The sequence below is a fragment of the Apodemus sylvaticus genome, chromosome 1 (genome assembly GCF_947179515.1).
Source record: "Apodemus sylvaticus chromosome 1, mApoSyl1.1, whole genome shotgun sequence".
Taxonomy (NCBI): Eukaryota; Metazoa; Chordata; class Mammalia; order Rodentia; family Muridae; genus Apodemus; species Apodemus sylvaticus.
Window position 1 is genome coordinate 168,049,568 of NC_067472.1, and position 22,249 is coordinate 168,071,816.

Consider the following 22,249-nt stretch of genomic DNA (forward strand, 5'->3'; position numbering starts at 1 on the left):
AGAGTTATCATTCTTCTCTTGGAAGCAGAGGCAGAAGATCGTGCCTAGTGTGAGGCCAGCATGGCTACACAGCATGATCCTATCTCGATGTAAAAAAAATACTATTTGTATTAAAAGATCATGACTACCACTGACATCAAAATTTTCTTTTCCAGACAAGATTTCACTATGTACAAAGTCTTGGAACTTACATACAGACCAAGCGTCTTTGAACTCAGGGATCCACCTGCTTCTGCCTCCCGAGTGCTTGGATTAAAAGGTCTGCACTATCATGCTTGGTGACAACAAAAGTTTCACTAATTTATTTCAAAGAAAATGAAATCATTCTGGCCTGAGAAGGCAACTCAGTGGGTGAAGCAAGGGACGGTTTGAGTATCAATGCCCAGAACCTACTTACACAAGCTGGGTGCTGCAGAGCATGTGTGTGTAACCCAGCACAGCCTCATGCGGATGGGAGGTGGAGACAGAAGGGACGTTCAAACAATACAGGTCTGCCATATGAGGCAGAAAATGTGAAACAAACCCCAAACCCACTAGACACTTGACTTGAACAAATCAGAAGCCAAGGACAAACACCACAAGTTATCTATCCTCTGACCTCCATATGCATACCATGCACATGTGCCTGTTTTTACCCACAGCTTGCCCCCCCTCCCCCCAGAGGCTTTTTTCTTTTGAGACATGTTCTCACAGAGCTAAGTGTGGTGGTTGGCATTTGAATATTTGCTTCCCAAGTAGTGGCTGTTTGGGGAGGACTAAGAGATACGGCTTTGGTGGACCAAGTATGTCCCTGTGGTTGGGCTTTAAGGTTTCAAAAGTTTCAAACCAATCCCACAGATGTCAATTGTTGCTCTAGCAGCCGGCTGCCACACTGCTGCTCTGCCACCATAGACTATAACCCTCTGGAACTGTAAGCTCAATTTAACTCTTGTAAGTTGCCTTAGTCAAAATGTTTTATCATAACTGTAAAAAAAATAAGATATATATTGAGACTGGCCTTGAACTACTGATTCTCCTGCCTCTTCTTCTTAAATGCTGGTATTACAGATAGGGTTCTCTAATCCCTAAATGTCCCTGTTATAAAAATACTGGAGTTTTCATATTTTACCCTTCAGAAATCTGGAAAAATCACATACCAGAAATGCTGCAGAAATGCCAACATCCTGCTTGTGACTGGATGTCGAACTATCTGTTGCGTTCACATTTAAACGATTGGCCCAGAATTCCTCAGCACTGATCACTTGGCTCACAACAAGGTCTTTATAGAGTTGGAATAAAACAGGATCTTCTTGGAGCATTCTGGTGATAGATGCAGTAAATGTAATTAAACTTCTGTGATAGTCACACATCTACTTTCATTCTATAATGAATGAGCTTGAGAAGTCATCTCATTAAATCATTTTTAGAGTAACAAACGGAAGAAAGTCTGAAGAAGCAGACTAAAGTTTCCAAGACAAAGAACTAGTCTTATCCATCTTTGCAATACAAAGTCTACTTTCTATCTAAACAGTACTATATTCTTCAATACATAAAGGCTGACAGTATTCACTCATCATTTTGACAAGCACCTTTCAGTAACGATAACTCAAAACATATTATTAATGAAATAATCTCTCTTTTTAGGAATCCTCATTGCTTTTCCATCTCAACCTTTCACAGTATGGATTCTTTTAAAAAAAATTATTATTGTCGTTGAAGAGAGGCTTTTATTGGGAGTAAGGAAACAGAACAACACACACATGGAGAAAGGACCCTCTTCGAAGCAGAGGTGGGACTCTAAAGTCTGAAACCTTACAGTACTGACTCTTGGTTTCCATTCTTCTAATAATTTAGTATCTCCTCTGTAATTAAAAACCTGGAGAAAAGAAGCAAAGAACTTCCTAATCAAATGGTAGGCCTGTTGCAGTAACTTTTGGGGATGCATGGTCTGGTTGCCTAAAGTCATACAGTGACCAAGTGGTCAAAGTGAGAATCAGAGGCAATGACAGCACAGATCCCATTTCCTATAGGAGACTTGCAAGCCCACCAGGAGAGTCAGGAAGCACATCCCCACTGTCACCTGTTCTTCTCCTCCAGTTCTTTATTAGCTTTCCGCTTGAACTTAGGCAGCAGCTGCTGAAGGAGGTCCTTCACTGCATCCCGCTCTTTCACTGCTGTGCTTTCATTGGAAAAATGGAAGTTTGTTGTGTCCCCTGCATGCAGGACCAGCTGAAGTTGTATTTTAGCTTTCCCTTCTGGACTGATTTTCTGGCCTAAAAGAAGCATGAAACTAATTTGGCGAAGACATTCACAATGCAATCCTAGCACTTGGGAGTTGGAGGCAGGATAATCAGAATTGCAAGGACACCCTAGGCTATAGAAACAAGCTTAAGCCTAGCTTGGGATACTGGAGAAACTGCCACTTAAAGTGAGATTGAAAGTGAAAATAATCAGAGCACATCATATACATATATGGTATTGTCAAAAAATTGTATTAACAAAATCTAAAGTGAATGAATGAGTAGCGATTCATGCATGGAACTCTGTTCACCTCCAGTGAGGACCCTATGTCTGATCCTCAGCAATGTAAAAAAAACTTACCCTCTCTAAGCAAACTCCAAGGGTACAGGTATTGAGAATACTTGATATAAACCTATTGTATATTTCAGAATAGGCTAGATTCCACAATCTATGGGCCTTTTTCGTTGGAGGAAGGGTATCCTATAGTCCAGGCTGCTTTCAAACTCTATTTGTAGCTAAAGATGACCTTGATCTTTTGATCTTTCCTCTACCTACTAAGGGCTAGGATTACAGGACGTGCCACCATACTGGGTTTATGTAGTGTTAGGGACCAAACTCAGGACTGTGTACATGCAACATAATTTCCCTACCCACTGAGCTATAATCCTAGTCCTTGCAGATTTATCACCACCACCACCACCGCTACCACCTCCTGAAGACTGAGAGTGCTAAAATACACATTCACAGCAGAACTTGTGTCCTCTTGTTCTTATGCATTTTGCCTCCATGTATGTATGTGCACCATGTGCACAGCCTGATGCCCAAGGAAGCCAGAAGAGAGTGTTGGATCCCCCCCAGACTGGAGTTACAAATAGGGTCTTCTTCAATAACAATAAAAACTCTTTTAACATCTGAGTCAGCGCTCCAACCCCAGAATATATGTACTTTGCAAATGGCCATCAGGCAACAGTGCTTTTCCTTTCTCACCTAAGAAACAGAGATGAAGGGCTTTGTTCCACTAAATAGGCAACTCACTAAGTATGGCATATGGTAAAGAGCTTTCACTATTACATAAATAGATGACCCTACTGGCTCTATCAAGTGTTGAGATTACACAAATGTGCCGCCTTACCCAACTTGTCTAGATAGATTTTATAAACCTTAAACAGGTATTTTGGCCTTAAGGATGAGGCTTCCAAACCAATCGTTCAGATGAAATGTTTTTGCAACAATACACGTATTTAAACCATCAGCCTTTATGTTGCTTTATTCTGTCCCTCCAAAGCAATCACTTTTCCCCAGGCTTTGTTTTGTTTTGAGACAGGGTCTCACTATGTAGCCAAGCTGACTAGGACCTAGAACTTTTCATTCTCCTTTCTTACCCTCTCATGTGCTAAGATTAAAGGCATGTATGTTATTTAGAGAGAAGTTATACTCAGATGTTTAAAGACTACTTTTCTGAGTCCCCACTATACATGCTCTAGGGCACAATCACTGCCTCATCCTTGTTCTGTTTTGGGCTCCTGCAAGAGTCCTTGGGTCTTATCCCCAATAGTCCCTATTGTGACCTCAGAAACTCTGTGTATTTCTCCCATCTACCTTCGCTATAAAGTTGAGTCTATTTATTTTAAACAGACAATGATCATATAACAAAAGACTAGATAGCTTGCCTAAATGCAAAATTTTGTTGAAGGGACAATCTGGCATCATCTATCACCCAACCTAGGAAAACCTCAAGAAGGTATTAGCACAGTTTTATAATGTGAAACTATTTGCAGTAACAAATTCTAAAATTATTTCCTAATTGTTATTCAGGAGAGAACAGTTACATACCAGACTATATCCACTCAATGGAGTATTACTTTTTGAAGCACACAAAGAATTTTTTTTAAAAAAAGATTTATTTATTATATGTGAGCACACTGCAGCTGTCTTTAGACACCCCAGAAGAGGGTGTCAGATTTCATTACAGATGGTTGTGAGCCACCATGTGGTTGCTGGGATTTGAACTCAGGACCTCTGGAAGAGCAGTCAGTGCTCTTAACCGCTAAGCTATCTCTCCAGCCCCCAGAATTTTTTTTAAAAAATGAAGATAGGTTTACACTATGTAAATTTGCAATGCATAGGTGCATATTTGATGATCCTATTTTATAACTAGCACTGTATGTTATTCTAATATAGAATACAAAGGCAACATTAGATGTAATATGCATGACTTACATTTAATATCTGCATACATATGGCTGATTGTAAATCTGTCTTTGCCTTCAGGTGCCCAAGCGATTCTTTCTGCCATGAGGTATAGTGCTCCATCCTGCTTCTTCTGACGAACTTTCTTTACAATCAGCAATACTTCTTCTGATGAAGTTGCCATGATGGCTATCAGGTGCTAATGGGGGGGGGGGGGGAGAGGAGAAGAAAAAGAAATCAACCACATCAACATGGGCTGAAACCGACCGACCGACCGACCGACCAGATGTACAGGGCTGGAGGGATGGCTTAGTAGTTAAGAGCACATGCTGCTCTTCCCGAGGACCCAGCTCCATTTCTAGGACCTACACGATAGTTCACAACCATTTGTAACTCAGGCTGAGGGAGTCCAACCACCCTCTTCTGGCTTCTGCAGGCACAGCAGAATATAGGCATATAGTACACATACATACACAGAGGCAAAACACCCGAAATATTTTTTATAAAAGTATAAATAACAAACCAACAAAAAGCATTCTTATTATTTTAAAAACCGCCAGTATATGCCCACACACCATAACCCAAACCACATGGAATATTTCTGGAACATTCCTACTACCTATGAATGCCAACAACCTATTTCTAATCAATTCTTTCTTTCCTCAAGCAACTAATTCCTGATTTGTATTATCCCAGTTTTAGTACAGGAATCAAAATGGTATGCTAGGTGATGTCCGTAATCACTACTTAGGACTGTAAGGCAGGAGGATCAGAGTTCAAAGCTAGTGTGTGTAAGACCCTGTTTCAGAGAGAGAGAGAGAGGGGAAGGGAGGGGAATATCTTGAGGAGGAAGCAGTGGCAGATAATACAGGTTGCCATTACAGGTAATATGTTTTTGTAAAGCACCTGATAAGGAGAACTAGGTTTCTGTCTGGGTCAGGTTGACATTAGAGTTAACTACATGTCACATATGTTCTGCATGTATGATTACAAGGACAGGCAACAAGTCTACAGCTGCAAGTTCCTGGTCAGTCTGTTCTATTTAGTGAGTTTTATGACAGCCAGGGTTACATATAGGGAAACCTTGGCTCAAAGAGCTTTAAAAAAAATCCTTCCCAGCAGCTGATTTTCTATAAAACCAAATGTAGAATATTTGGGTAAGAACTAAAACAGCATTAAGTTTTAATTTATAAATATTAGCTTTATAATATTTATGGAACTGTTAAGTACCCTCCCTCCCCCAATGAGACAGGGTTCTCTGTGTGGCCCCGGCTGTCTCTGAACTCTCAGAGATCTACCTGTCTCTCCCTCCAGAGTGCTAAGATTAATGGTGTGCTGCCCCCCACACCAAAGACATCCTACAGCAAAAGCTTCCAATGAACCAGGCTAGGAAAATAACAGAAGCAGCTCTGAGTAGGGAAGGTAAAAAAGCAAATGGGTGAAGACAAGATCACTACATCAATACAACTGACTTAGTGCATAACCACGGCCCCACAGAGCACAGAAACCATTTCCATAAAATCTATTTAGGGAAGGACTGAGATGCAGCCCAGAGGCTGAACACTGGCCCAGCATTCTCCAGGTACTGGGTTAGTCCTCCCTCTCCTCCACTAAAAACTTAAAAAAGAAAAAACAAATCAGACAAATTATTGAACAGTGGGCACAACTGTCAATTGTCTCAAATCATGTGCTTGCCAAGGTTCTCTGGTTATCTGTAGTATCTTTGTTAACTGTAAAGAGAATAAATTTGGGAGAGCTAACAGATGCACTGGGGCCACTTTACAATGGTTTCTGTGATTTTCAGATTCCTGGGAGAGGTTTTCTTGGGTTCATCCCAGTTGAATTCTGTAAGAACTATAGTGTTTCTTTTATGAAAAATATTGCTGTAGGCTATTTTAAATTCCATCTGGTCAATGAAGAGATGCAATATTTTATGAAATTATCGGTCACAAGATTTCTTTAGACAGTACGATCGGAAAGGGACAAATGCATTCCTTGTCAGAGCCTTGCATGTGTACGTCTTTGTTCTCAAGTCTCCATACATTTTTCTCTCCCCCCCTCAACTGGTTTTCAGTCATTTTTTTCCCTAGTAGATTTTAATCTCTGAAGTCATTACTGTTTTCTAATACTCTCTTCGTAGCGCTTACCACAACTTGAATTTATTTTCTAAGTAATTCTCCTAGGCAGCATACACAGGTCTTCTCAGGTCTGCACCAGGTCCCCTTCCAGTTTGGTGTTTTATGGAATTCCTGAGTGTGTGAACATGTGGGTCTTTGCTTTTTGTGCTTTCTCTTGCGCTCTTTTTCTGTTTGTTTTATCCAATTGTTAATTTTGTTTTATCTTATTTTATTTTACTATTATCCCTTAGAAGCCTGTTTGTTTTCTAATGAGAGACCGAAAGGGAGTAGATCTGGATGAGAACTGGAAGGAACAGGGAGAAGAAAACCCTGCAAGAATATATTGAGGGGGGGAAAATCTGTTTTCAATAAAAGGAAAAAAATCATTTAATAATAATAAAATTTACAAAATTAAAAATGTACTGTTTTTCAGGAAAATATGTGAACATGTTATGTGCTACATATTTTTTAATATTTAACCATATAAAGGCATGACTTAAAACTTTACAAAGACAAGTCCTAGCAGGGCGTTGGTGGCACACCCCTGTAATCCCAGCACTCTGGGAGGCAGAGGCAGGCAGATTTCTGAGTTCGAGGCCAGCCTGGTCTACAGTGTGAGCTCCAGGATAGCCAGGGCTACACAGAGAAACCCTGTCTCGAAAAAACCAAATCCAAAAAAAAAAGAAAAGAAAAGAAAAGAAAAGAAAAAGACAAGTCCCTTTTTTCCCTTTTTTAAATTTTAGTCACTATATTTCAAAATTTCAACACAAAAAAAACCCACCATTTGTTTTAAAGTCTAAGAGTCATACTTGAGAGGTATTTGTACTCTGTACAACAGATGCAGTTTAGGTTCACAGCACCGTGTTTTTCTTATAGAGATGTAGTCCAAGAGTGAAGGCTTAGCGCTTAGGACATCTCTGGAATAGGAATTGTTCAGAACGCAACATTTAACACTGCTGTTACACATTTCTCAGAACCAGCAGCCCAATTTGGTGTTTAGGATATATGCATACTTTAAATAGTTTTCTTTTGTCTTCCAGAGGTTTCTGACACACAGGAAATCATAGCAGGAAATCTATGACACTGATAACAATAGGGTCAGATAAATTGTATTTTATCTCTTATCTTTTAGCATTAAATATATATATGGGAAAGAAAAATGTATGTCTCCTTTGGTAAGTTTCACAAAGGCCAAGATTCAATGTGTTGTTCATTACAATATAGCACCCAGTAGCACAGCATAATCCTCAGAAGGGCCTAATATGTATTTGTGACATCTAAATAAAATCTTTATTAAAGGAATTTGGTCTCACCAAGATACAGGAAACCTTTGCACATGTATCTTCAACTCAACTATATGATACTATAGCTTTTCATTCATAGACCAGAGTATCACTTCTCATAAAGATTCCCCAAGTTGGATCTTGCCCTAGAAAGAAATGTTAGGAAAACTTTACAACAGCTGAACAGAAATCTTTACTTACTATCTCTAAATATGTATTACCTATCTTCTTTTCCAAAGTATACAGAAAGGTAAGATCCTTTTCACTCTTGCCTCCTGGAAAGGGTTGCAAGAGTGAGCTTTATCTACTGGCATAAAACATGGATATCTGCCCAGGATAGGATATCAAAGGCAGAGGGCAGAAGTGCCAAATTCGAGGGCAGTGCGAGATACATGCTAAGATCCTACCTAAAGAAAACAAAGCGTAAAAAGAGCTCTAGAAGGCTACTCGATATCAAGCAATTCAAAACGTTTATCAGTGCAACAATACAGGGAATAAAACCTTGAAAAGTATGTAAAAGGGACCAAAATGGGGCTGGATAGATGGCTTATCACCTAAGAGCACTTGCTGTTCTTGATGAGGCTCTGGGTCTGATTGCCAGCACCGTATGGTGGCTGGAACTCCAGTCCCAGGGAATCTGATGCTCGTTTTTGGCCTTCTCAGGCACCAGGCACACGGTGGGATACCCATATATATAAAACAAACAAAAATACTGTTATTGCTGTAAAGATAATTCCACACTAAAGTTTTAAGGAAAATAGTAAGAGAACTGTAAAAAGAAATAAGCAAATATCCACTGATAAAAAGTGCATCCTGAAAAATGCTGGGGTTAAAAGGCACTCACCACCACACCCAATGATTTTACTACTTTTAGCTGATCTTTTCTTTTAACTGTAACAATCTTCCAAGTATTTTTAAAGAACTCTGTATTCAATTAATTACCTTTCTTTTCTTTTTCTGAGATAGGGTCTCACCATGTAGCCTTAGCTAGCCTGGAACTTACTGTGTAGACCAGGCTAACCTCAAGCTCAAGATATTGGCCTGCTTCTGCCTCCCAGGTGCGGTGTGCCACCAAGCCCAGCTCTTAAGTTGCCTTTTCAGTCCCCAATGAAGGAATTGGAGGGTGGTCCAGAGGAGCTGAAGGGGTTTACAGTCCCACGGAAAAACAATGATATCGGCCACCCAGGTACCCCGGAACTCCCAGGGACTTAACCATCAACCAAGGGGTACACATTGTTCCAGCCAAAAATGTGGCAGAGGAATACCTAGTTGGGCATCAGTGGGAGGAAGTGGTCCTTGGTCAAGTGAAGGCTCAATAGATGCCCCAACAAAGGGAAATCGAGGGGGCATGGAGGTGGGAGTGGGTCAGGTGGAGCGGCAAGTACTTGGAGGCAGGGGGTGGGAGGAGGGGTTGAGGGTTTTTGGGGAGGGGGGAAACTGGGAAAGGTTTTAGCATTTGAAATGTAAATAAAGATTATATTCAATAAAAAAATTTGCCTATTCACATCTGGACTGCTATACTTACTATGAGACTCAAATTCATTGTGTTGCACTGCTCAGCTACTCAAGTAAATATAGCAGCTATCTCTCCCTTTGAATGCAAATGATTTAAGATGGGTGTGGTGGCTCAAGCCAGTAATCCTAGCACTTGGGAGACAGAGGCAGGTGCTACCAAGAGTTCAAGCCCCCCCCCCCCCAACGCCTCAAGACAAAACCTACCAATAGGCTCAAAATTCTTTCCAAAGTTGTGTTTATAAGCTACAAGGCTGTCACTAGAGGTTATATTGCCTTCTATTGTTATCTCTTCATGTGATACTCTAATAGTTTTGGTTTTTACGAATCTTAAAGGGTAGCAGAGCTGTGGTGGCACACACCTTTAATCCCAGCACTTGAGAGGCAGAGGCAGGCGGATTTCTGAGTTTGAGGCTAACCTGGTCTACAAAGTGAGTTCCAGGACAGCCAGGGCTACACAGAGAAACCTTGTCTCGAAACAAACACAAAACAAAACAAAATAAAAGAATGTCAAAGGGTAATGAACTATAAAAATATATGACCCCTGAAAGGAGCACTTGGAAGGAAGAGGCAGGGGGACCCCTGTGAGTTCAAGGAGAGCTTGGTCTACAGATTGAGGCCAAGGCTGCACAGTGAAACCCTCAACAACAACAAAAAACAAATGCAGAAAACCAAAACCAAAAACAAGAGAAAAATAGAATTTTAGGGTTGATAAATTTTGGCTAAGTGGTTTTCAGAGTGTTTTTAGGTGTCTTTACAAGATAGGAAGCAGAACCACCTAAATTCGGCTTCACTGTAGCATGTTGCCTTTTTTTGGGGGGCGGGGGGGGGGGGGGGCAGGTTTTCTCTGTGTTGATCTGCCTGCCCTGGAACTCAACTTACTTCAGAGATGCGCCTTCCTCTGCCTCCCCAGTGCTGGGATTAAAAGCATGTGCCACCAACTCCCAGCTTCCATGGTGTTTGTTTTTTTTTCTGTTGGCATTCCAGGCAAGAATTAATTGGAGAAATATCTCACTTCTTTAAAATGTTTGAAAATCACTGGGGCTGGAGAGATGACTCAGCAGTTAAGAACACTGGCTACTCTCCCAAAGGACCCAAGGTTCAATTTCCAGTATCCACATGGCAGTTCATAACTAATTCCAGTTCTAGGAGATCTGACACCCTCATAGAAACATAAAGGCAGGCAGAACAATGTACATTAAAAAAATTAACCAACTTAAAAAAAAAGGAAATCACTAGTCTAGGGTTAGATGTGTTAGTGCATACCTTTAGTCTTACCATTCAAGAAGCAGAGGCACTTGATCCCTGTGAGTTCAAGGCCAGCCTGGCCTACAGAAAGAATTCCAGGACAGCCAGGGCTGTTATACAGAGAAAACCTGTGTGAGGAGTAGAGGGTCAGGAGAGGAAGGAAAGGATGGAAAAGGCAGTCACAAGGCTGGATATTGAGAATATTGATCCGAGACAAGCCCTTAGTGTGTTTCAAACCAGTTTCCTGTCCCCAGGCCAGCATGCTTACTAAGCAATCTACATTGGGTTGTACCCGCAGTCCTCTATTTTTCTTTGCCAGTTCTGGAAATGAAACCCAGGATCTTACAGGTGCCTAGCAAGAACTCTTAGCTTTGAGCTGCATTCCTGACTCACAAACCGTATTTTAAACTGGAGTCTTTAAATGAACAACAAAAGACAGAATGCCAAACCAAACAAACAAAAACCAACAACGAAAAACAAAAACAAACAAACAAAACCCCCAAATTAAACTGTGTATATGTGAGGTCACAACTTCCGGAAATTGCTTCTCTCCTTCCACCACGTGGGTCCCAGAGTGGAACTCAGGTTTAGTAGCAAGCACCTTTACCAGTTGAGCCATCTCACTGTAGCCCCAGGCAAAAGTTTTAACATCTTTCTTCCACCCTTGTTTTGCAGATGGTAAAATGGGCATGTGAGCGTCAATTTACCACTAATTTAGCTTCTAAGAACACTGGATAACTACAAAAATAATCACATATTTCCATGTATTGATGGTCCACTTTACACTACATGACTGTCAAACTGGTCATAGCTCAAACTGGGTGTGTGGCTCACGCTTTAATAACAGTTTGAAGAGCAGGATGACAGGTGGAAGCAAAAAAGCAAGGGACCACCAAGGTTAGAGGAATTTTTTCACAGGAATCGAAAGCCTCCCCGGGGCTGACTTCCTAACGGGAAGGGCCTCGGCGTCTCGGAGAAGCCTCACTTCCTTCGTTCTCAGGTGAGTCGGATCCTTCCAGTCCCTCCCGGCGGAAGAACGGAATGCCTTTAGGCAGTAGATTAAGGGTCAGGGCACCTCCTTCGCATTTGGAGATAAGAAGGGCAAACCACGCAGCCAGCTTGTAGGGTCGTGGAGACTACTACAGTGAAGGGCTCAATCCGCCCTGCCCCGCGCCCCCGGGGCCTGTCAGACCCTCTCCGTCCGCCCAACTCCATTCTTCGGTCTTAACTTACCAGGTGGAAGCTACTGTCTCCGGCCTGGGGTGCGTGAACCGCGTCCTGTCGGATCTGGCTCCGCCGCGCTTCTCACAGCCGCTGCACGGACGAGGCTGAAACCCCGCGGCCGCAGCCGTCGCCACCGCCTCTGTTGCCGGGGGGTCTCGCCTCCATCGCTGGCTGCGAGGGCGCTGAGGGCACGTGACCGGAAATGACAGGGCGGGCCTCCGGGGCACGTGACCACCGCTGAGGCCGCCATGACACCTTCCGCTAGCTCCCGCCCTCCCCCACCGATTCCCGCCCGTTTCGAGTCTCCTCTCCGGTCTCGAGTGACGGAGAGTTTTGGGGATCCGGTTTGGCTCGCCTTTCTCCCTAAAGAGCATCTGGTCCGGCTCGGTGGTGCGTCCTCAGTCCGAGGCGGCGCTCTGACTGCAGGCCGCAGGGAGCGTAATCGCGACCGCGGCCGGAGGGGGAGGGAGCACGCGCGGGGAGGGGCGTGAGCGTCACGTGACAAGGAAGTGCCGTTAACAGCGCTTTCCTCTGGTCCCTGGCGCCCCTGGATGACGTCGCAAGAGAGGGGCGGGGCGATAGCGTGTCAGAAGTTCAGGTTCCGCTGTCATGGGGTGTTGAATGTCTGTGGAGCCTGCAAAGGAAAGCGGTCGCTGGTCTTTGGGGGCGGGTCTCGGCTAGCTTGTCAACCTGAGATTCATTGAGCTTGGCTTGGAAAACCTACTTCCTGGACTTCCCTAGAGCGACAGCTGCGGTTTAAAGTCAGGGCGCTTTAAAAGTTAGTTGTGATTGACGGGAGCTTCTTGTGGTCCGGGACTTGTTCTTCTGCTCCTTCTTCATTTCCAGCAGGGCCCGCAGGGCCTAGAACACGGTAGGCACTTAGAACGCTGAATGAATGAATGAATGCATGAACGAGTCGTTAATTTTTCAGAAATTCAATTCAAGAAATTGTTATTTCTTGGATAAGGAAGATCCTACTATAGAAATAAAGTCTATTAATTCCCTTTGCATAATTTCTTCAGTTTTTGTTACTTTGTGTCTTTCGAGTCCTTCCTTCCACGCACCTTGTGGGACTAGATATACTGTGGTTTGCTTTGACTTTGTGAGCAACAATCACTGTCTACCATTCTTGAATTACCATAAAAATAATCTTGGGAAGTGGAAAAAATGTTTTGAGCTTACATATATTCTACTTTCATTTATTATTGTGGGGAGGAGGTGGCATGGCACTGCAGCTTTTTGTAATTGGGTCTCTCCTATCTATCTGTGAGTTCTTGGGCCCTATTAGGATTACCAGGCATAGCAGTAAACCATCTCTTGGGCCTCCTCTTCCTCCTCCTCCTTTATGTTTGCCTTTTCTTTTTTTTTAATTTTTATTTATTTATTTATTTTTGAGCGTTGTGACCCTTGGGAAAGCCAGCCTAAAGCCCTTATACTTTGAGGTCTAATCTCTGTACCTCACTTCTCAGTAGGCACATTTGCTCTTTTGGCATACATAGGCTTCAGCTAGACCAGAGAATGATCCAGAGGCTTATTCCTGTTGAGCATTGTTCAACTGTTGGCAGATGACTAGGGTATGATGATGGGGCTCTATCATTTGAGGTCTTTACAGAGGTTATCTCTTACTTAAAGCTATAGACAGATGATTTATGACACAAACACAGTGGGATTACTACTTTACCTCTGAGGAGCTTGGCCAGTTTTCCTTGTCTTACTCTGTCCATTTTTTTTACTTAAATTGTTCCATAGTACAGTGGGATAGGACTGTGGAGGGACTCTGAGAGTCAGGAAGTGACATGGTGTGAATGAACCTTTGCATATAATTGGTACCTAGGTTTGCCTCCCACCCCCAACTTCCAGAGGTGGTTGCCTCTTTTTCTATTGAATGTTAATTAATATATGTTGCATAGCTAATTGTAACATTAATATTTTACAATTTTAAAATTGTATTTTGCAGGGCTTTTTTGCTTTGTTTTCAGAGAGAAATCCTGTGTTTCTTACAGAACAGTCTTCATATTTCTGGCTAAATGACTTTTGTGCCAGTGATACCAGAAGCCTACAGCCATGTGCTTGCAGAGTTTGAGTCCTTGGATCCTTTACTCACAGCCCTGAGGCTGGACTCCAGTCGCCTGAAGGTGAGCTTCTGTTTTGTAGCAGTCTCGTTTACTTTTGTTTTCATTTCCCTGTTTCTAGTGCTCTGCCATTCTTGGCTGCACTAGTTCCTTGTTTTGTGGTCCCTTGGGGCTCCTGCCTGCTGTGCCGTACATGGTCATAGCTCATTCTTTATTTTTTGAGCTCTCATTTGAATTCTTTCTCAGTTCTAGAATATGACACTTGTCTACTTATTACTTATTTTCCCCCTTCTTGGTAACCTTGCTGTCTTCTCTCAAAAAGCAACATATTTTATTGGCATTAATAGTACAACTGAGCTTACCTTATTACGTTTTGGAACAACTGCAGTTACTTCAAGCAGAGGATACAACCCAGTATAGGGAATAAGACTAAAGCTCTTGGAAGTACATGGTTTCCTGAAACCTCAGATCCTCAATTAAACACAGGGATGTCACGGTGAAGAATAAAGTCTTGATCAATCATACTCACAAGTGATTTATTTATTTATTTATTTATTTATTTATTTATTTATTTTTTGAAACAGGATTTCTCTGTTAGTCCTGACTGTACTGGAACCTACTCTGTAGATCAAGTGGACCTTGAGAGATGCCCTTGTCAGTGCCTCCTGAGTGTTGGGACTAAAAGTGTGGACTACCACCGCTCAGCCTCGTTTTGTTTTTAAACTTTTGCTGCTGCTTCTTATCACCCATCCTTCACTTTTCTTTTTTTTTTTATCATTAACATTCTTTTCCCTTCCTTTCCTCTTCCCCTCCCTTCTCTCTCTCTCTCTCTCTCTCTCTCTCTCTCTCACTCACTCACTCACTGTATAGCCCAGACTTGTCGGAAACTCACAGTGCCGCCTAGGCTGGCCTGACTCTCACGGTGGCAGGCCTGCCTCACCCTCCTCAGTGCTGGGATCACAGGCATAAGCCTGATGTCTCAATGCAGATTTCTGTCCTCCAAGAAAAGGGAAATACTAGCTAGGCTAGTGCAGTCAACAATATTGGAAGTGTTTTCAGTTGCAAGTCACAGCATACCTTACTGACACGACAGTAACTACGTCAATAATAGAGTTGTGTGAGAATTCTGAATGCTTGTGGGAAAACTCCCAAGAAACAAGACAAGAGTCTTGTGACCTCAGTTTCTTCAAAATACAGAATTATTCTTGGAATGTGTTTTCATGCTCCTCCCAGGTGTAGTAGATAGGTGTTACAGGGTATTGAACCTATTTCTTGCTAGGATGTGGCTCGGCCCTTAGGACACGGTTTTAACCCCTCTGGCTGGAATACAGATATGCTCTTAGTACATACATTTAGGTGAGCAAATGATTAAAATAGCTGTTTTGTCCCTTGGTAATTATTCTGTTTTCTCCATGGTAACCAGCCTAGAATGACCTAGTCAAATTATGAAAATATGAACTATTTAATAACTGATTTTAACAAAGAAAAATCACACATTTATACAATTGAGCCTGTTCAGCTTTTGGAGATTCAGCTACAAGTTTAAAAGGGAAATGTTTTTTGTTTGGCAAATTTCAGTGTTCTGGGATGATAAAGGAGTGCTGTTACAATGTGTCCTTCTGGGCAGGGGAGCGAGGGGAGGAAGAGAGCACAGACCTGCAATATTTACTGCAAGCAGCTAGGTTATTTTTAAGTGTTGGGAATGCAGCCTAGGTTCTCGTGCATGCCAGGTAGGTGTCCTGTACCCGAGGTGCATCTCCAGTGCGCAGCGGATCTCACAATTGTCTCCTCATGCTCTTAGTGTACCAGCATAGCTGTGTCTCGGAAATGGTTGGCGTTAGGCAGCACAGGAGGAGGACTCAATCTCATTCAGAAAGATGGCTGGAAGCAAAGGCTGTTTCTTTCTCACCGGGTAAGACCAAGGACATTCTCCCACTTTTCCCCCCAATGTAATCATTTAGAGTAAAAGAAGAATGAAAACAAATGATTCTTGTCTGATGTTTTAGGAAGGGGCAATCTCTCAGATTGCCTGCTGCCCTCATGATGATGATTATGTTGCTGTAGCTACCAGGTATGAAACCCGTAACGCTGACCTTTTCCAAATGCGCGTGACACTGACATGTGTGCTTGTCAGGGTGACAACCATCTCATCTCACCTAGCACTGTCCTGGTGTCAGTTCTGAAAGTCACATCCTGGGGATCCAATTCTGCTCAGGGCCCAGGTCATCTGGGGGGGGGGGTAGTTGGTCACCCTACTGTTTGTGGGAAATGCTGAGCTGAGGCAACAGCTTCTAAAAGCTCTGAAAAGAGAATGGGAAGAGTCACCTCTCCCTGAGGAGCTCGTGCACATCTGGTGTGTCTTATTGTCCTCTCAGAGCCTGCTTCTTTCCTTAATCTCCATGCTTACGCCTGTACTATCTCTAATCTTGCTGAGAGAATATGAGAACAGAGAATGTGCAAAACATTTGAACTATTAAGTTTTCCAAATTTATTGATTTGATAGCCAAAACAAGGAAGTGAACACTGTGGTTCATAACTCCTTCCCCTAAGAACGGGAGTTCATATTGTATTCAATATGACTAATATTTTGCAGTTCAGTTTTGTTTTTTGTTTTTATCATTGCTGTAAGTTTTTTTTTTTTTTTTTTTTGGTAACTTTATGTCACTTGTAACTTGTCTACAGTCAAGGTCTTGTAGTTGTTTGGGAATTAAATCAAGAACGTCGTGGGAAACCAGAGCGAATTCATGTGTCCTCTGAACACAAAGGCCGAAAAGTTACTGCCCTCTGTTGGGACACAGCTGTTCTGAGAGTCTTTGTAGGTGACCATGTGGGCAAAGTATCTGCCATCAAACTCAACACTTTGAAACAAGCAAAGGTGAGGAAATGCTCCAGTTCCTTGTGTGTCCTGTGATGTCGGGTGTTATCTGTGGAGATGTGAGTGAAGGACACAGCTTTACCTGCTATATTTTCTAGAAGCTTAGGCAAATGTATCTATTATTGACTTGCTTCAGTGTTGAGTCCTGGGAGAAGAAATGTAACTTGTGTTGTCTAAGTTACTCTACTGGACGTACCAGAATATTCTGGTTTGTTTATAATGACTCACCAAAGTTTTGGCTTCTGATACAAGTGTGATTCAAAGTACAAGTAAGCCGGGTGGTGGTGGCGCACGCCTTTCGTCCCAGCACTTGGGAGGCAGAGGCAGGCGGATTTCTGAGTTCGAGGCCAGCCTGGTCTACAAAGTGAGTTCCAGGATAGCCAGGGCTACACAGAGAAACCCTGTCTCGAAAAACTAAAAAGAAAAGTAGAATTTGAAACTGTACTCAAAAGGAGAAATACTGTCAATAGGTGAAAAATTCTCTTGCAGATGTTCTGTGCTAATACATTTTCTTTTCATTTTAACTTCACAAACAGATAATTACAAATAGAACTTTGAGAAATTTTTATACTTAGATATCAAATTATTTCACAGATTTTTATTTATTTTGGTTTTTTTGAGACAGGGTCTCTCTATGTAGTCCTGGCTATCCTGGAACTTGCTATGTAGACCAGGCTGGCCTTGAACTCAATAGAGATTTTCCTACCTTTGTTTCTGAGTGCTGGGATTAAAGGTGTGTGCCAACATATGCAGTCTCACAAGTTTTAAGTGATGGAAACTTTTATATCCTTGTATACAAATTAAGTTCTGGCTTATTTTATTTCACGTTTTTACATTTGTTTATTTTATTGTACATGTATGAGTATTTTATTAAATGTATTTCTTTGTTTCGCACATTTTGAAATTGGAGTTATGGACAGTTGTGAAGAACCAGGTGGGTTCTTGGAACAAGAACAACAAATCCTGTTTAACTGCTGAGCCATCTCTCCAGTTTCTTATTTCTTTATTGACAGGATCTTTTTCCATAGCCCTGACTTTCCTGGAACTTACTATGTAGCCCTGGCTGGTTTCAAACAGCCTGCCTCTGCATCCCAAGTGCTGAGATTAAAGGGATGCGCTACCATGCCTGGCTTTTTTTTTTTTTTTAAGTTTTTTTGAGCTGGGTGGTGGTGGCGCATGCCTGTAATCCCAGCACTCTGGGAGGCAGAGGCAGGCAGATTCCTGAGTTCAAGGCTAGCAGTATGAGTACAGTATGTGCTGACACTCCTGGTGTATTTTGGCTTATTTCAACAGGTCAAGAGAAGAGGTTGTGTGTGTTGTAAATATGTTTCCTTCTCACATCCCTTTTAGGCAGCTGCTGCCTTTGTGATGTTTCCTGTTCAGACAATAATAACAGTCGACTCCTGTGTTGTCCAGTTAGATTATTTGGATGGAAGATTACTTGTGTCTTCACTAACTCGATCCTTCTTGTGTGACACTGAGAGGTATTCATTAGCTGACCACGACATTAGCTGTATAGAATTTCAGGGTTTTGGGGTCTAAGTTCTACTAGTCACTGAGCCAAAATCTTTTGAATAATTTTGTAGCTTTTAGTAAGGGACCGTTTAAATGCAGGTTGATGTCAGAAAAGAGGAGACAGGTAGTCCAATGGGTGACTAAGACAAGCAATCAGTGAACCCTCCCCAGTGACACCGCCTCAGTACCGTGAGAGTGCCAAGCACCTGCTTCAAAGTGTGCAGTCAAAAGGGCTGCCTTGATTTTTGCTCTTTTGGGAATTTGTTGTCTATTTAATGGCATTTTACTAATGGAAAAAATTGGGTAAGGAATCACTATAGGCGTTCTGAAGCTGACAAAATCTCACTAAAGTCTGAAGGGTAGAGATGCAGGTACAGTGACTGGCAAAGGAGTGTGTCAGAGGTGCTTGTGCAATATGAGAGCAGTTAGGACAGGGCTTAAGTGAGTATTATCCATCCCTGATACAGTTCTTCAGCCGCTCTCCATACTTAGGTGAGTTCAGTGGCTATTGTTTTCACACTGGCTCTGATTGGTTTGCTAGCTATCCTGTTTCTTAGATTATCCCTTCTTTAAAAATTTGTTATGCAAAACTTCAAGCTTGCTTAAAAAAGTGAGACTTTTACACTAAACAAGGCCATAAGTGTACATTTCATGGGGTATAGCTAGAGTGGAATTGCAGTACTGTAGAACCTGCTGCGCAAATAGCATGTAAAATTGTCCACTTCTATTAGCTGCAATTCAGTTTGGGGGAGCATGGATAGTATAATAACTTAAAAGTTCACACAATCTTTTTGTTTAGTTTTAACCTGCATTCTACCCAACAAATAGTATTCTCTAAAATCTGGGACTCCTAAACTGGGCTCGTTGGCACATATTGTAACTCCAGAGCTTGAGATTACAGAGGTAGGAGGGTCAGGAATTCAAACTTATCATTGGCAATGTAAAAAATAAACAGCCTAATAATTAAACTTGGTGCTTTGTGTATTCAAAGCTTCTCCCCTCCGCCCCCAAAGTGTTTTCAGTGTAACCAGTGTTTTCCTGGACTGGCTTTGTGGACCAGGATGGTCTTGAACTCACAGAGATCTGCCTGTCTCTGCTTTCCAAGTGCTGGGAACAAAGGTGTCTGCCACCATGCCTGGCTGTTTCAGAGCATTTTTACATCCATATTCTTACAGTAAATGTTTATTTACTAAGTTTATTTACAAAGGAAATAAGTGGAAGAATATTTATTGATTCATTGATGATCTTAGCATACTCCTGCCAAAGAGCATATTAGGTCATTCTCCAAGAAGAAACTGAGTTCGTGAGCTGAGTGAGCCAGAGCTTGCCTGTAATCCCAGCTCTTGAGGACAGAGGTGGGGACTAGTGGACGGATTTTAAAGCAAACCTGGACTACATAGTGAGACCTTGTTCGAAGCAAGACAAAACTGAGTGCTTTCTGTGGGCCAAACACTATAGTAGAAATAAAATTACTAAGGAGGGAAAAAAAAACCCTGTGTCTTGAAAATTCATAATCTACCACTTAAGTAGACACCGTTGCCATCTGAATGCGGTACTTTCTGTAAAGCAGAGTATAAGACACGGATAGCTGAGCATTTCTCAAAGGACATACATGTGTCAAATGTCAGAGGGAAACCATTATTTTGTTTGCCAAATAAAAAACAGTTATAAAAAGGAAGTAATGCCAGTATGTGGGAGGCTGAGGCATGAGACCTGCTGAGAGTTCAGGTCCAGCCTGGCTACATAATAAGTTCTAGGTTGGCCTGGGCTGCAGAGGGAGACCGTGTTTCAAGCACACAAAACCAAAATTCAGACAGACAGGTAACAGAATAAGTCAGAGCAGTTTTTAGGAAGGAGCCAAGCTGGCTGTTGTCCCGTGAAGCTCAGCTCTCACATCTAACGATCCTGCTAAGGGGACAGAATGCCCCAAGACACAGAATTTCAAAAGAACCTGGATTTTAAGAAAAGGAAGAGTTCACTGGATGTTTGAAGTGGGGCAGGGCCTTGGATCCAGTTGGAAAGTAATCGCTTGCATGGAGTGTCTAAAGAATTGTGTTTTACTGTGTCTCAGAAAGCAGTCAGTAGGGTTCATATGTGAACAGAGTGGTTATAGCAGTGATGCTTTTTGGATCCGAAACAGGCCTTCCTCATTGTGTGGATAGTAAACAGCACTGATGTGAAGACTTGGCTTCCTGTTCCAGGCTGGTTACTGGGAACCAGTGGTTTGGACCCACCCATGCCATTGTTTTCTAGTGGAGTACTGACCGAGCAGAAAGGGGGAAAGGGCATTGTGTGTAGGGATATATGGCCATGGTGAATGTGAGTGCTTTAACATTTCTTTTTTGTAAATAAACCACCTTTGTCTTTGTTTCTGGAAATTAGGGAAAAGTTCTGGAAAATTGGAAATAAGGAAAGAGATGGAGAATATGGGGCTTGTTTCTTCCCCGGAAGGTGTACTGGGGGCCAGCAGCCTCTGATCTACTGCGCCCGCCCGGGCTCCAGGATGTGGGAGGTGAACTTTGATGGGGAAGTGCTCAGTACACACCAGTTCAAGAAGCTGCTCTCAATGCCGCCCCTCCCTGTAGTCACTGCAAGGTAGCTACTGCGCGGGACTTCCTGGAGATGTTGGGTTAAAATGTATGGCTTTGTGGGATGGTCAAGATTTGATTTTACCTTTTAAGAGTGAGGTGGAATTTTTATTGAAAGATTCAGAGAAACCAAAAGAGTCCTTAAACAACTGTCTTTCTTCTTTCTTGTGAATAGACTGACTTGAATAAGGGGGGATGCGATTTAGGTGCTTGAATTTGTCAAGTTGACCCTTTCTCTATATTGCAAAAAGTATGCTAAAACTTAAAAAGTTGTGAGTAAATTGCTAGCAGGTGTGTTTACCTTCTAGCACTGAGCCTCAGTATGATCACACGGTTGGAGCCTCCCAGTCTTTGGCATTCCCCAAACTCTTGCATCTTAGGTGAGTTTCTCCTTTGCCCCCTTTTCAGGCCATTTGCTGTCATGCCCAGCTTCTTTGACTTTTTTATTTATATTTTTTCTTTGACTTTCTAAATGAGTCTTTCAGCTTTGGTGTCTCAGTTTATTATCCATGAAAGAATAACAGCATGAAGAATATATGAAGTATAAACATGGGCTCTTAAGTCTCCTTATCTCCTTCATTCAATCCAGGCTACTATTTGTTTAATATTCATTTTACTTAGGTGTACACACACGCACATGCACATACTCATATGCCCTGTATGTAGTGGGTCCTGGGCAAGGTCAGAAGATAGTGTGTTGGGTCTCCTATTGCTGGAGGTGGCAGCAATGGTAAGCTGCCAGGCTTGGGTCCTGGGAACTGATTTGGGTCCTCCAGAAGAACAGAATGTTCTTATCCACTGAGCTATCTTTCCAGCCTCTGGGTTATTTTTCTCTTCCATCCTTCCATCCTTTTTTTCTTTTCTTTTACTATTTTAAAATTTATTTTTTGTGTGCTGTGCATTGGTGTTTGTCTGCATGTATGTCTGTGTGAGGGTGTCAGATCCCCCGAAGTGGAGTTACAGACAGCTGTGAAGTGCCAGGAACTGGGAATTAAACCTGGGTCTTCTGGAAGAGCAGCCAGTGTCAGCATGACACTGCTGAGTCATCTGTTTGTTCTTTATTTCTAAGGCATTTTGTAAGTTGAGAGTCTGAAATGGCTCAGGGCATAAAGGCGCCTACTGCCAAGCTGGAGTGCCTGAGTTTGCGCCTTAGGACCCATATGGTCAGAGGAGAGACAGGTTCCTGCAAGCTGTCTTCTGCCCTCCACGATGTTCATGGTGCATGCACTCCTGTACACACGGACACAAAATAAATATAGACTTTTCAGCCTGCTGTGGTGGTGCATGCCTTTAATTCCAGCATTCAGGAAACAGAGGTCAGCAGATCTCTCAGTTCCAGGACAGCTAGAGCTACACAGAGAAACTTTGACATGAAAGACAAAAGCAAAAGCAAAAACAACAAAAA

The 22,249-nt window shown here is 42.3% G+C and overlaps 2 protein-coding genes across 8 annotated transcripts in view; one reads left to right on the forward strand and one right to left on the reverse strand.

Moving 5' to 3' along the window:
• The window catches only part of Gtf2h1 (general transcription factor IIH subunit 1), a 28,138-nt gene extending 16,103 nt beyond the window's left edge, over positions 1–12,035 (reverse strand). The window contains exons 1-6 of one of the 4 annotated variants that reach the window (XM_052162275.1): positions 11,804–12,035; positions 10,601–10,698; positions 7,841–7,956; positions 4,441–4,609; positions 2,060–2,252; positions 1,137–1,299 (exon numbers count right to left, since the gene is read on the reverse strand). In XM_052162275.1, coding sequence (XP_052018235.1) covers positions 1,137–1,299; positions 2,060–2,252; positions 4,441–4,594 — 510 coding nt within the window. In that variant the 5' untranslated portion in view covers positions 4,595–4,609; positions 7,841–7,956; positions 10,601–10,698; positions 11,804–12,035. The remainder of the gene's footprint in view (positions 1–1,136; positions 1,300–2,059; positions 2,253–4,440; positions 4,610–7,840; positions 7,957–10,600; positions 10,699–11,803) is intronic. The other 3 variants (XM_052162282.1, XM_052162258.1, XM_052162267.1) reach the window with 3 other exon arrangements.
• An 89-nt stretch (positions 12,036–12,124) lies between these two features.
• Hps5 (HPS5 biogenesis of lysosomal organelles complex 2 subunit 2) overlaps positions 12,125–22,249 on the forward strand; it is a 30,793-nt gene continuing 20,668 nt past the window's right edge. Inside the window, exons 1-8 of one of the 4 annotated variants that reach the window (XM_052162247.1) lie at positions 12,125–12,184; positions 13,798–13,929; positions 15,668–15,778; positions 15,873–15,937; positions 16,549–16,741; positions 18,092–18,225; positions 20,639–20,851; positions 21,153–21,224. In XM_052162247.1, the coding sequence (XP_052018207.1) occupies positions 13,822–13,929; positions 15,668–15,778; positions 15,873–15,937; positions 16,549–16,741; positions 18,092–18,225; positions 20,639–20,851; positions 21,153–21,224 (896 nt within the window). In that variant the 5' untranslated portion in view covers positions 12,125–12,184; positions 13,798–13,821. Of the gene's footprint in view, positions 12,185–12,290; positions 12,666–13,751; positions 13,930–15,667; positions 15,779–15,872; positions 15,938–16,548; positions 16,742–18,091; positions 18,226–20,638; positions 20,852–21,152; positions 21,225–22,249 lie in introns of those variants that run through there. The other 3 variants (XM_052162222.1, XM_052162238.1, XM_052162230.1) reach the window with 3 other exon arrangements.